At 39.5% G+C, this 13,513-nt stretch overlaps 1 protein-coding gene across 3 annotated transcripts in view; it reads left to right on the plus strand.

The window, feature by feature from the left end:
- grik2 (glutamate receptor, ionotropic, kainate 2) overlaps positions 1–13,513 on the plus strand; it is a 201,829-nt gene that overhangs the window by 25,644 nt on the left and 162,672 nt on the right. For all 3 annotated transcript variants that reach the window (XM_042423288.1, XM_042423289.1, XM_042423290.1), the window contains exons 5-6: positions 2,811–2,864; positions 7,770–7,943. In XM_042423288.1, the coding sequence (XP_042279222.1) occupies positions 2,811–2,864; positions 7,770–7,943 (228 nt within the window). The remainder of the gene's footprint in view (positions 1–2,810; positions 2,865–7,769; positions 7,944–13,513) is intronic.

The following is a 13,513-nucleotide window of genomic DNA, read 5'->3' on the forward strand; positions in this document are numbered from 1 at the left end:
CACTGAGTAGGCCGGTCCTCAGACGGAATGCTGGAGGCTTTCTCAAGGTTTCCCACCTGATACCAGCAGCCATTATCCCTTTCTGTCTGTTTAATCATCCTCTCCGCACAATCCTAATCTGTGATTTATATTGGTTTTGTGAGTCTCAGCACGGCAGGCAGGACTCTGACACCACCATATAGCACCATACAACTGGAAAAGGGTGGCACACAGCCAGCACACACACACACACACACACACACCCATCTGAATGATAATAGAATAATACAGAACAAGGTGATTTTACATTAGGATCTCGTCTCCAAGGAGCATTTTTAAAGACAGATTGCCTTGGTAATGGTGCAAATGAGTACATATTCCTGTTGGCGAACTTACCACAGTCGTTTGGTCTGACTCATACTAAAGATGAACAAGGCGCCAGTCAGATATTCTTGTAAAATTATATCCATCTCATCAACCGAAAATGGAGAGTGGAGCTGCAACAGAGCAGAATGCTGTTTCCCCATTAATCAAGATTCTCTCTCTGTGCCCACATTCAGTTCTGGTTTCTCCACTGTGAAATCCAAACTACTTCAACAGCAATGAGCAACACGTCTATAGTCAGCCACTTTACTGATATCCATCCATGCATTCATATTTTACTGCGTGATCCGATCTCGATAAAGGTTGTTGTGGCAAAAACAAAGTAGCCCATAAGTCCTTCTTCCCAGCCATGTCCACCAGCTCTTCCTAGGTGATTCTGAGGTGTTCCCAAGCCAGATTGGATACTTAATCCATCCAGCATGTAGTGGGTCTGCCCTGGGGGCGCCTCCCAGTTGGACGTGCCCAGATTAGCTCCACAGGAGGCATCCTGCTGACGCCCAAACCACCTCAACTGGCTTCTTTCAATGTGAAGGAGCAGCGATTCGAATTTGAGCACCTTCAGGATGCCTGACTTCCTCACCCTATTTTCAAGTGTGACCCCAGACAGCCTGCACAGGAAATTCATTTCGCTCGCTTATTTCTGCAGTCTCATAGTCTCAGTCACTAACCAAATTCATGACCATAGCTAAGGGTTGGAACATAGATTGTCTGGTAAATATAAATATAAAAGAGTATCAAAAACTTTCAACTACTGAAATGCATCAAATAATCTGGTCAGATTCATAATGTTGTTTGTATATTCTTTGATCAGGAAGTTTATGATTCAAATAAAATGTTTCCAAGTTTTATTATTTTGAATATTTTGGCAAAATTCTTGTATATGTATGTGTTTACACAATGTGTTAATATGTCAGACTTATTTTGTTAAATGTAAGGTTTTTACATAAAAACAATTTCTGAAAGAAAGGTATCATATCAGTGCTAGTATCAAGACATTTTAAATTATACCCAACCGTAGTGATTTGGGGCAGTGATGTAGTCCTTCCCTGTGGGAACAATCCACCGTACCATTTGTGTGTACCAGTGTTGCCAACTATTTTTAGTGGAAAATAACTCAAGCCAGCTCAAAAAGACCCTGGATTTCACTGGGTGACGTTATGCACTAATATGCATATATGTGATTTTGCATATAACTTTACTACATACATACAAGATTTTTAAAAATGAAGTCAAACTAAACTTAACTGACTCTAACTAGTTATATGACATAATGGAATAAACTCACTATTGTAAACTCTCAAAATGAAAAAGGAGTTTCCAGGACAAACAAAAAGGATCAGTGATTGGTCATTATGTACCTTGGATTACCAAAGTTTTTTTATTTTTATTTTGAATTTTTTATGTCCAGTACAAATATTTTTAAAATTCCTGCTGTCCACAATAGATGCACATGACAAGTGGTAAGATAAAAGTTAGGGAAAGATTGTAGTTCTGGCAAATCAACAATGGTTAAGTTTTGATCATGGTTAGCCATCCAAAATATTTGGTTAAAGTTAAGGAAAGATCATGCTTAAGTCTAAAAAGACAAATATTAATTGCAAATGGGTGATGGGATGCACAGGAACCACCACCCTGTCCTCCACACCCTGACCTCCACACCCTTATTCTCCATCCTGCTACATAAATGGTGCACTACTTCCTGCATCGCCTCTGACATAAATCGTGAGGAGCAGTATTCCTTGGAATTATGTCCAATATAAACAACATTCCCTGTTATACTGGGCTGCATTATAATAACTAACATAAAACACAAATCTTTGCACATGCACAATAATCAGTGCTCTACACACTATTCAGGAAATGTTGATCAGCTGGTTGCACCTTTCCTGGTCAACAGTGCCAATAAAGTCTTTTCCAAACAGAGCCGACATTGAAAGCATCACATTACACACCATTGTTGTATTTTCACACATTCAAATCGACAGCATAAGTATCACACTTCAGGTATCCTCCAAATTTGGCTGCAGCTGATTCAATCTAACAGCAGCTCTAACAATGACTCCACCGTGGACCTTTCACCACCGCAGGGCATCCTCCCTATATGTGTTTCTTAGAATGACCCAGTTGTCCTTCGTCTATAGAATATTGCATTATCTCCCAATACTTCCCTACATATGCCAAATGTATGCTGGGATGAGCTCTTGCTTTATTTAGCTGTTTTCTTTTTGGTGGGTGTTTGTTTTTATCTCTGAGCCTGTGGCTACAGCAGTGGAGCAGAATATATGCCTCTTCACATTACATGGTAAAACAGCCACTCACACAAACAGACAAACGCAGGTGCAAAATAGGACAAAATATTGTATCTCGCCTCACTATTCATTTACAAATCTCTTCCTCTCCAAATCTCTCTCTCTCTGTCTTTCTCCTTCTGTCACTCTCTTTCTTAGGCTCTCGCCATGGGGATGATGACAGAGTATTATCACTATATCTTCACCACACTGGTAAGTAGAGAAAGAGACTGCAATGCACAGTCACTTTGTCATCAAGTGTAACTCAGAGCTCCATATCTCCATGAAGATTTGTTGCATGTCTAAAAAATGAAATGACGCCACTCTTCAATCTTCATTTTCTCAGCTATTCATTCTGTATTTATTTCCTTGGATCATTCCCTTTTTTTTTCCCCCTTTAATGTGTTCTCCAGAGCCAAAGAAAATAATAGCATAGTACTTTGTGACATCAAAATAAGTGGTTTTTCTTCCTTTGTTTCATTTTTTTCCTGCTTCTCCCTCTTCCACATTTTCTTTCTGATTTTATTCTTCCACTTCTTAATTTCAATACTCTTCTTCCTTCTCCTTATTCTCTTATTCTTTTTCTTCCTCTTCTCTTTCTAAGTCCTATTCTGCTCTTCTTCCTCCTTCTTTTCCTCTTCTCTCTGGATGTGGATATAGTAAGAGAGCTGGATATAGTATGATGAATCAGCCCTGCTGCCAATTCTAAGTGGCTAATTGTGGCACTGTAACAACAAAAAATCCCCTGTAACGTAAAAGAGACATCTGTAAAACTATCAACACACCTCAAACTACATATATAGTCAATTATTGCTCAAATCTTACATTCATGAATATGAATATTTGTCTCCTAAATATTACATTATATACCATTAAATGATTTAACTAAATATGTTTAGGAAGAAACGTATTTGTTCAGTGACATTTATTACCACTCGACGATGTTCTTGTAGCACAAAGAAGTTGAACAAAGTGCAAGACTTTGACGCCAGAGACCAGGCTTCATGTCTTGCATCCTGTATGAGGTTAGGTTTAGGCTACAAAGACACAGAGGGTTAGGGAGAGGTTGTGCTTTTGGTTACACCTTGAAAAAAAAACATGTCCTGTTTCATCCTGCTGCAGTACTGGATTTTTAAATATTTAACCAAAACCACAATCTTTCCTTACAAACATGAGACATAAGGGAATATGTATCTAGTCAGATGTATTGTACATGGTTAGGCTGTATTGTTCTTTAATTATATTCTAGGCACCAACTTAAAGAACTTGAGTTACATCCAGGTCACTTTTATTTTGCCTTGTCTTATTAGTGAATAGTTGACTTCTCTTCTGCACTCACTGTGTTTACATTGTTTCATTCGTTGAGATGGAGAGCAGTGATCATGGTGAACAGATGGTTTACCGTGGAGATGGCTTTGTTAGATGTGTGTAACTGGAAAGGAGAAGCTAACTGAGCTTCCTTAATGATATCTTCACTATCAAAATTCCAATCACAGTTCTTGTGGTCCCTCATGTTACCTCCATAGCTGCTGTAGCCCCTACAAACAGTAGCTATAAGTATCAGCTACAGTGTAGCTGATACTTATAGCTTCAGAGCCCTTGCATAGCTGCTATAGCTATAATGGTAACCCCTTAATGCATAACTTATATGGCTTAAACCTTAACCAAGTGTTTTAAGTTGCTAAAACATAACCATATACAGCACAGTATGTTAATCATGCCTTGACGTCCGTGAGTGGATACTGTAGAAAATAGGGGTGTGCCCGAATACAAATACATTATTCGGCAAAGCACAAATAGTGGGTTTTATACGAATATTTGTTTCATACAAATATTTTGAAAATTATTTGTTTTTGGGAATAAAAAAAAACATGTCAAATACCATCAAATACCATTTCCCAAGGGACTCTCCATAAACTGTTGTTCCCCTTCTCCTTTCCACAAAGTTAGGTTGTAAAAAATAGGCAATAAATGAAAAGTACAAAGCAAGAATCACCTTTGAAGTTCTTCTACATGTTACAAGGTGTGCTGTCTCTGTGTTATGGGTCTATAAATACTCAAAGGTCTGCCTGCAATGAGTCAATGAGTAAAGTTTCAGCTCAGTAGTCAGCACAGTCGTCCATGGTCTGGGAGACTTCAGTTCAAGACCCAGTGTGGGGACCTCCTTTATAAGGTTGTTTATTCATGAACACTTATTTTAACACTTAAATTTTCTAAAATTAAAAGCGTAATAAAATCAAAAACAGGATTTGAAGCCTCTTTCCACCTTTATTCAAATACAAATACAAATAATTTGCTGCCTCAACAAATACAAATACAAATACTGGACTCTCTGCACATCCCTAGTAGAAAACAAATGAAACACATTCAAGGTCAGTCAAGTCAAGGTTTTGCAGATTCATTGATTAAAAATGTTCCGTTATTATTTTTGATTAAAATGTTTAATCAGGAGACATTTTGCCTTTTTAAAAATTTATAGCCAGTTGTGAGTTAGTGATATATATACATACCATGACCTTATCCATTCAGTTGCACATGGAAACAAACAAGAAAACTAACATCAATAGGCGCCATCTTGGAGTCCAGAATTCACTTCTTATACGTCTTTCTTTTTATCTTCCTCTTTGTCCCCTGTCTCATCTCCCCTCCCTTTGCCTCCACCAGTAGTATCTGTAGTAGCAGTATTTGTAGTAGTAGCGTTTCTTTGCCACAATGCTGACAGCCAGTGTGAAATCTGTAAGTGAAGAGAACAGCAAAGCATGTGAGTGTCATCCACAGACTGATAGCTGTCTGCACAACATAGAAGTGAAAACATCAGTATGCATGAAGAAAAAAGTGTCACTATTGTGTGTAGCTTTGTATTTTGTATGGTGTCCTGTGTGTTTTTTGCTTTGTACTGTCTGTTATTGTGCTGTTATATGTTTTAATTGTGACTTGCCTAAGGGACTGTAGATGAAAATAAGCTAACTCTGGTACAGTACATCAAATGCTTACATTTATGTTTAACACTGTACATGGTCCCAATAAATACATAAATAAATACATTTTTCTGCTAAATGTAAAAGGCAGGATTCTGGAGTCTTCAGGAATCTGTGGCTCTTCTGACATTACTTAGCTGTATAAGTGACCTTGTCTTTGGCTATCTCACTGCACTATCCTCACAATAACATGCACAACAACACACACACACACACACACACACACTGGTGAGCATTATTCTTAACTCCCTAACTGTCTGAACTCGCTCTCAGTCATGTTCCAGGTCAAATACAGGACTCAAATCAAACCAGCCTGTCCTCACAAGAAAAATGACAGTATAGGTTTGAAATTCAGGCCAGCAAAAATGACCTATAGTTACATTTATGCCATCTAACAGTTGTAGTCCAACAAAGCGGGGAAGTGACGCAGTTCAGACGACATCAACATAAGGGGACTTCCTTATGAAGAGGAGGCAGGTTGGGGGGATTGCTAGATAGTGGGTTAGATAGCAAAAAAGCAAAAAGTGGACTGCAGGAGGTCGTTGTTCACCTCCCTTTTCCAACCATGAGTGTCATGTTTTGTACTAACCACGTTTCAAGTCATCATTTTAACCCAAACCATGATCTCTACCTAACCCTAACCAAGTGGTTTTTGTGCCTAAACCCAACCAGACCTTAACCACAGCGTTGTCTCACCATAAAACATCATTACTTTTAAACAGTGATTTGTAACGGTTTTGGAAAGTGGCATATTACGGTAATATGGGTCGTTCTGGAGTGTAGGTACAATTGACCTATGTGGTTGTTTAATTATGAAGATGTGTTAAATCAAACTCTTATTGAAGCTCCATCCCACTCTCATTCTGAAGAGGCTGCTTGTGTTGTTCAGGATCAAAACACTGTCTTTCTCTCCCTGTCTGTTCCGCTTCCCCCCATGTCCTTTACTTTATAATGTTAAGTTCCTTTGAAAATTGAATTCTTCAGGTTTTCAACTGTCTGTACTCTTCGTCATGGTTGCTTAAAGGGATGATTCTGGGTTTGAAATGAAACATCTAAACGTGCATGCTTTCTCTCCAGCCATTCAGCATGGCACAATTTATGAGAGATAATTAAATATCCCTCTGGTATTTCAGGAAGATGAAAAGTAAAATACAAACATGAATGCGGATGGGGAGGTACTGTAGAAACAGATAGAGGGGTATCTTGTCATTTCCCACTGTTGTGTTTGGCAGACAGATAGTCCAGTGCTGACAGCCTAATTCTCCCAGCAGAGTGAACAACCCAGCCATACCCAGGCCACATATGGCAGCCGTTTTCCTGCCAGATTTCTCTTTACTCTTCATTTACCTTGTGTTAACTGTTTGGTCTAATACTATATGTTGATCAGTGTATCAGTTTGTCAATTTGTGGACCTGAGACTGGCCTTTTGTTAATGATAAGATACAGTTCACACAGTGTCACCTCTGATGTGACATATTCAGAGCAGTTTAATGAATTTCAGTAGCATTGAAATGACTGAAAATATCAAAATTTCACTGAAAATGTGAATAATTGCTGGTTTTCTTATGTGATAGTAGAATGATTAATTTGGAGTTTTGAACTTGAAGATAACATTGTACTCACCAAGTTCATTGCTGAGATCCAGGAAAGCAGTGACATCACTCAATCATAAAATCAAATGTGTAATACACCGGAGGTGCACAGTGTGCAGAAGATGTAGCGATGCATTTTTAGTCTTTTAAGGAAGCAGAAAGTCCACATTTTTTGGGAACGTGATGTGGCAACATTTGGATAGGCTGTCTTATGAGAACTTCAATAAATTAATCTCTGTGTCCAATACAGAGATCTGTTTGAGATCTTGGGCTATAGCACAAAGCCTAAGGGCAGCAGCAAACAGCTAGCCTAGCTTTGTCAAAAGTAACAAAAAAAGCCCAAAGCTGTCTTATCATTGAGCTGCCATTGTGTTTCTTGTTAGCTAAGAAGTGAGTCACTAAATAGGATTGTATGTCTTTGTGGGGTTTGCGGAATCTTATGTTTCTTTTGAGCTTTCATCATGCTTTTAACTTTGAACTGCAAGAATGTTGATTAGTCAGTTCATCTCTTCAAGCTCTGATGTATTATTTTGTAATTGTCCTCCCAGGATCTGTTCGCCCTGGACGTGGAGCCTTACCGATACAGTGGTGTGAACATGACAGGCTTTAGGATCCTCAACACTGAAAACAGCCAAGTGGCCTCCATCATAGAGAAATGGTCCATGGAGCGACTGCAGGCTCCACCCAAACCTGACTCTGGTCTACTGGACGGCTTCATGACCGTGAGTTTCATGAACATAATGAATGAATGAACTGATCCTTCCATTCATCCTACATTCAATGTGCAGTCAATTTGTCTTGTTGTGTCAAACTGCTGGATTCCATGAACACTTTGTCAGGGGTGGGTTCTTATACCACGTTGCTCATCTGCTCATTGTAACAGAGATTGTACCCCACTTGTCAGCTTAGTTAAGTTTATTGGTGAGAACGTATACACCAGTACCATTCATATATCCCTGCTGGATCCTGATCTTGTGCTCGATGTGCTTGTCATCTTCATTGCTTTCACACCTGTAGTTCGGGGGAAAAAAAAAAAAGTTCCTTCTTCATTTGAGGTGTAAACATGAAGTCATGAACTTATCTAGTGGTCACAGAACTTACAAAGAATAGATGGAAGAAATAGGGACAATTATTAGTTGACGCTGAAACTGGACTTCCAGTGTCACTCATTCTAACTAGTTCAGTCAGGAAATACACCACAAGCAAACAAGAATGGAAACTCTTTGTTTAATGAAGAGGTTTGGTTTTGGTATTGAACTTGTCAATTAGATAGATTTATAGGGGTTGAACCCAATAAGTAGTCATTTCAATATCCTTCAGCATGGTCATACCAAAGAATTGGATAAATTGAAGTTTTGACCTGATGGTGGTAGAGGAAAAATCAGAGGATCACCCAAGTCAGTATGATTCATCCTCTGGGAACCATGAATGTCTGCTCAGTATTTCATGACAATCCATCCCACAGTTACCAACACGTTTTAGTCTGGTCTGCAGTACTGGATCGACCAACATCGCCATCCATAGAGACAATAGTGTGGTTAAAAGCCAATGTGGTCAATGTAGATTGATACACATTTGGAAGAATTCATATTTTATTGTTTTACAAAATTGAATCAATGCAACTTTATTTTAAAACTGTAATGGATTGAGATCACTTTGATCTGTTTTCATGCAGAGCTTTCCATAAGCGCCAGCAGCCGACCAAACAGCTAACTGCTCATTTAAGTCCAGCTGGCTACTTAATTATATTAATGTTTGATTCTAATAAAATAGTTTTAATTAACAAGTTGCAATTCACTATATGTGTACATTCACAACCACTAGCCTCTGCTTCAAAACAATGCTAGCATGATGATAGAGAAACGTGTCTGTCTGTATCAGTCCCAGTATTGGCAAAATAATTGATGACAAAACACATTAAGAATTGCATTGATTGAACAAACAGGAGACATACTCATTAGATGGCTACTTCGGAAAACACCGGTGGCAGCAACTTGACATTAGCGCAGTAAATATTAAAAAGTCCACTGAAAGTGCTGCATGTAAAACAGGCGATGTTGCCAAAATAACAGGCATGTGTGATGAAGTGGATCTTTTCTGTGACACAGCTGTGATGTTTAAGATTCTTTACAAAGGCCTCAAAGAACTTACTGCAACATGGGCCACATGAATTTGAAGACTATGTTCTTTCCACTGTTGGGGCAATGGGACTATCCCCTCAAAACTTAATCAATTTCCATGTGCTTCTCCAGCTTTTCTCTGCTTTCTGGTGAGTTTTTACTCACACAAAGTTGCAGACATAAAGCATTATTTTGGACAATATAGACTTGCTAGGGTGCATATGCAGTAGCTCCTCTTACTGTAACTTCCCAGTCGTCCTGAGGGAGCGAAATGGGGAAACCTCCATGCCCTGAGTTGTGAGCTCTGGGTGTGATAAGAAGAGTCTCTGTCACTGTGATGTGAAACCTCTCTGATCAGAGCACACTGCCTGTAATAACTGTTCCTCCACGCTGCTTTCATACCACTCTCTTATCTGGGAACCCTGCCAAAAAATGTCAACCCACCAGAGACGAGGAATGGGAAGGAAACGAGAGTAATGGAGGAGGGAAGAGAAATGAGATGAGTGGGGGATGAATGAAAAAGAGAAGAAGAGGGAGGACAGGGAGTGGATGAAGGGAAGGCAGAAGTGAAATCAGAGTCCTTGTGTTTTATTCCCAGAACGACTGTTGAGGTGTTAAACGCTCGGCCTGATGTAGCTGCTTGGTCTGATTCCAGTTGGAAAGAACTGGCGGCGGCAGCAGCAACATGTTGGCTGCTGATTGAAAACAGTGGATTACCTCTGGGGAATAACAGACCCCCCCTCACCCCCCCACCACCACCACCACCACCAGCTTTTTTTTTTTTTTTTTCCTAAAAGAGTGAGATCTCGCTGAGTCATGTTTCTGGATTGATATCGGAGAGTGGGTGTTACTCAGTTTAAGCCCCTTTTGTTGGATTTGTGGCTCAATCAATACCGTTTCCCACTTGAGACCTGAAATGGACTGTGTGTGTGTGTGTAATAACCGGACCCTTTCAAAACACGAAAAGCTCAGAGTGCCTTTACAGCTACCAGCCTTCCACCACAAGCTGCTATGTGGAGTCCATTGATGTCTCAAATCCACATAAAGAAGACAAAACAAGGCCAAATAAAAAGGTCTTTCTTATCATCTGTATGTTTATATTGCTCTCTTTCACTCCATTCTCACCGCTGTGAGAGAGTCATCAGGCTGAGCTGAGCCCGGGTGGTTATTTTTGGATCAGCGACAGGCGAAGATTTATGTGTGTGAGGAGTGTGCTGTGACCCCGCTCATCAGTCAATTAATGGCATATGAGTTTGAAGGTGGGGATTGATTAATTAGACAAATGGCAATCAGTCAGCAGGTAATGCATATTGACATGGTGAAAGGTTCCGTAAATGTTTGATTAACAGCTTCATTTGTGTGCTGTATTTACGGTTTTGTGAGCTTAAGTAGTGAACTGCTGATGTGCCGTAACTTATGGACTCACAGATCATGACAGATTGCACCGAGTGAGCAGTACAGAGACTTCAGTTTATCAGACTACTTCTCTTCTCAACACCATTGTTTTACATTAAAGGCTTGAAGTTGCAGTTTGGCTTATTGCAGACTAACAGTAATATGTCCCAAACAGAAAAACTCAATCTCAATGGAATCATCACTATCAGTGTATTTGCTTTACAGGTGTAATAAAAGCCAGCATGTATCTGTTTATGTCACAAAAATGTCTACTGGTATTATAAAGGAAGTGAATGTGGCTTATACCAGAAGTTCTTACAACTGGTCTAGTCTGCTTCATTTTCAGCATTCACTTGTTTCCTACTGCCGTTTATCCTCCTCATACATACAGGATATCTATGAGTTTGGCTATATTAATATTAATATTTAACCATGTACCTGAACTAGTCAAATAAAACATGATTTGTGCTATTGACAAAAAATGGGCTGTAGTAGCTCATGGGGACCTATTGCATTATTTAAAAAAGGACAATGTGCATGGATATGAAGTGCCAATGAAAAAGAAAAGAAGAAAAATAGCTCCCTTACTGACCCACTTTCATGCACTTTTAAGACAGTCCTGACTTCAGCTGGTCAGTTGCATTCGGCCGTCATGTCACACACACAGTGTCAAGCTTCAATATCAGCTCATGAAGTAAAAATATCACCTGCTTTCATCAGTCAGCTTTATTCTGAAAACTGGTGAAAAGTAATGCAGGGTGAACACTTCTGAAAATTGAACTTTAACCTATGTATACCTCCGTGTTTTAGCCTATACCCTTTTTTCATGTATCCATTTTCAGCACATCTGTATCTCGTCACGCTGTTTTGGCTGCCAGCAGTTCCTGTTCACACACAATTGTCACAATATCAAGGAATATAAAAAGTTATATGATTTCTAAGTGGATTTATGAATATACTTAATGGACCCTGAAGCCATTGTAAAGAGTGAACCTTGCTGATGGAAGCAAGGTGTGTTCAGATTTGACCGTGGTCCAGGAAGTGCAGCAGGGGTCGATGGTGGGGATTGAATATTACTGCAAAAATTCAGCTGTTTCTTGTATCTGTCCAAAACATATCATGTATATACTAATAATGCATTCATATTCATTTACACCTCTAATTCTCTGGTGGAGCATTTGCATAGAGTTCAACTTTGGTGAACCATGAGAGGTGAATCTGTACTGTTGACCAACTGCAAACTGACTTGACATAAGACAGGAGTGGTTGGATTAACTGTTCATTTATTGCACAGTTAGTGAACAACTACTACCTATAGAACACACTCAGTAGTTGAGTGTATAATGAGCAGTACATTGAGATTTCATTTTATGAATCATCGTGCGTCATCACTGATATGTGTATGATAATACCTTTCGAATTCACCAAAATTCCTGCACCAGCCAATTTATGAGAATGTGCATATGGATTTTGCTGTTCGACAGGGAACTAGTCCTTGTAGTTACTTGGTGCAATGAGCAGCTTATATTTGAGTGGACTTTGTCTGTATGTATCTAAGAGAGTTTTTACTTGCTAATTGCTCACTTTCTATAAGAGCACAGATTGTGCTGGGCAGTTAGTAGCAGCAGCAGTAGCAGTGTTAAGTATGTAGCAGGGTGGTGCTGATGAATGTGCAATTAACCTACCCCCTGCTTTTTATATAACACCCAACAGTGCCCCCAAATCCAAAAATATCCTCCCAGTCAAAACTCAACAATGAGTTTCAAAACATCAATGAATTGGAATTTAGGAATGTTTGGCCAACAAAATCAGGAAGATTATTTGCATCTGTCATACATATATTATTTTTCTTTTCTTTTTAAGTCAAGATTTATTGTGCTGCAATGTTCGATAATCATCCAACTGGAATTTTTGCTACACTGTATGTTAAACTGCATCTAATTGATTTTGAATACATAAATCCACCCATGGAGTCCAGATACTGGTTGGATGGTGGCTGATGGCTGATGAAGTGATGCGCTGATGAATATGCAAAGACCGGGTGATGATGGGGAGGTGGTGGGGCTCGCATAACGGCAGCCTGAAAGCACTAAGACAGAGAGGGAGAAAACATATTTAAAAAGGCAGCTGCAAGATGATAGGCTGATAATGAAGGTGTGTCACTGTCCTATCGGTTAAAAGTGACCAGCTGATGTGAACAGCTGACGTCTTAATTGATGGACCCTGCAATGACAGAAAGGAAATTATGAGTGAGCATGTGTGAGGGATGGGAAAGACAGATGGTTTGAGAAATAAAACTACAGACCTGAGCATGCAAAAGATAGTCTTCCTGACTAAACTTTCACTAAAGCCCCATTTCCTTACAGCAACTTCCAATATGTCAGATTTTTTTTTTTTAACTAAAGCATGTAATCCTCACCTTGCTTAACTGCCTGATCAGTTAGTCTTCTCACATCCAGCAGAAGAACCAGCTGCAGCTTTTCTCACCGCAGCCCCAACCCTGCATCCTGTGCCACTGCATCAACTCTTAAAGTGACTGAATAACTAAACCCAATTTTCATCCTCAGACTATTTTTTTTTCCCCCATCATATATCTGTGTGTGACAGATCAGGTAAACTAATTCTGCACCTCATTCTTTTATGCTGCCTTCAATTAATCTGGCAGCGGAGAATCCCTGCCCTGAGTCGTGGCTTAACATGCACGACGAGAGTGACCTTACAAGCTCTACGCTCTCATTACCATAATGTCTCTCCTTGTTAATTGCTTTAGCTGCTGT

This window comes from Thunnus maccoyii, chromosome 10 (genome assembly GCF_910596095.1).
Source record: "Thunnus maccoyii chromosome 10, fThuMac1.1, whole genome shotgun sequence".
NCBI classification, from domain to species: domain Eukaryota; kingdom Metazoa; phylum Chordata; class Actinopteri; order Scombriformes; family Scombridae; genus Thunnus; species Thunnus maccoyii.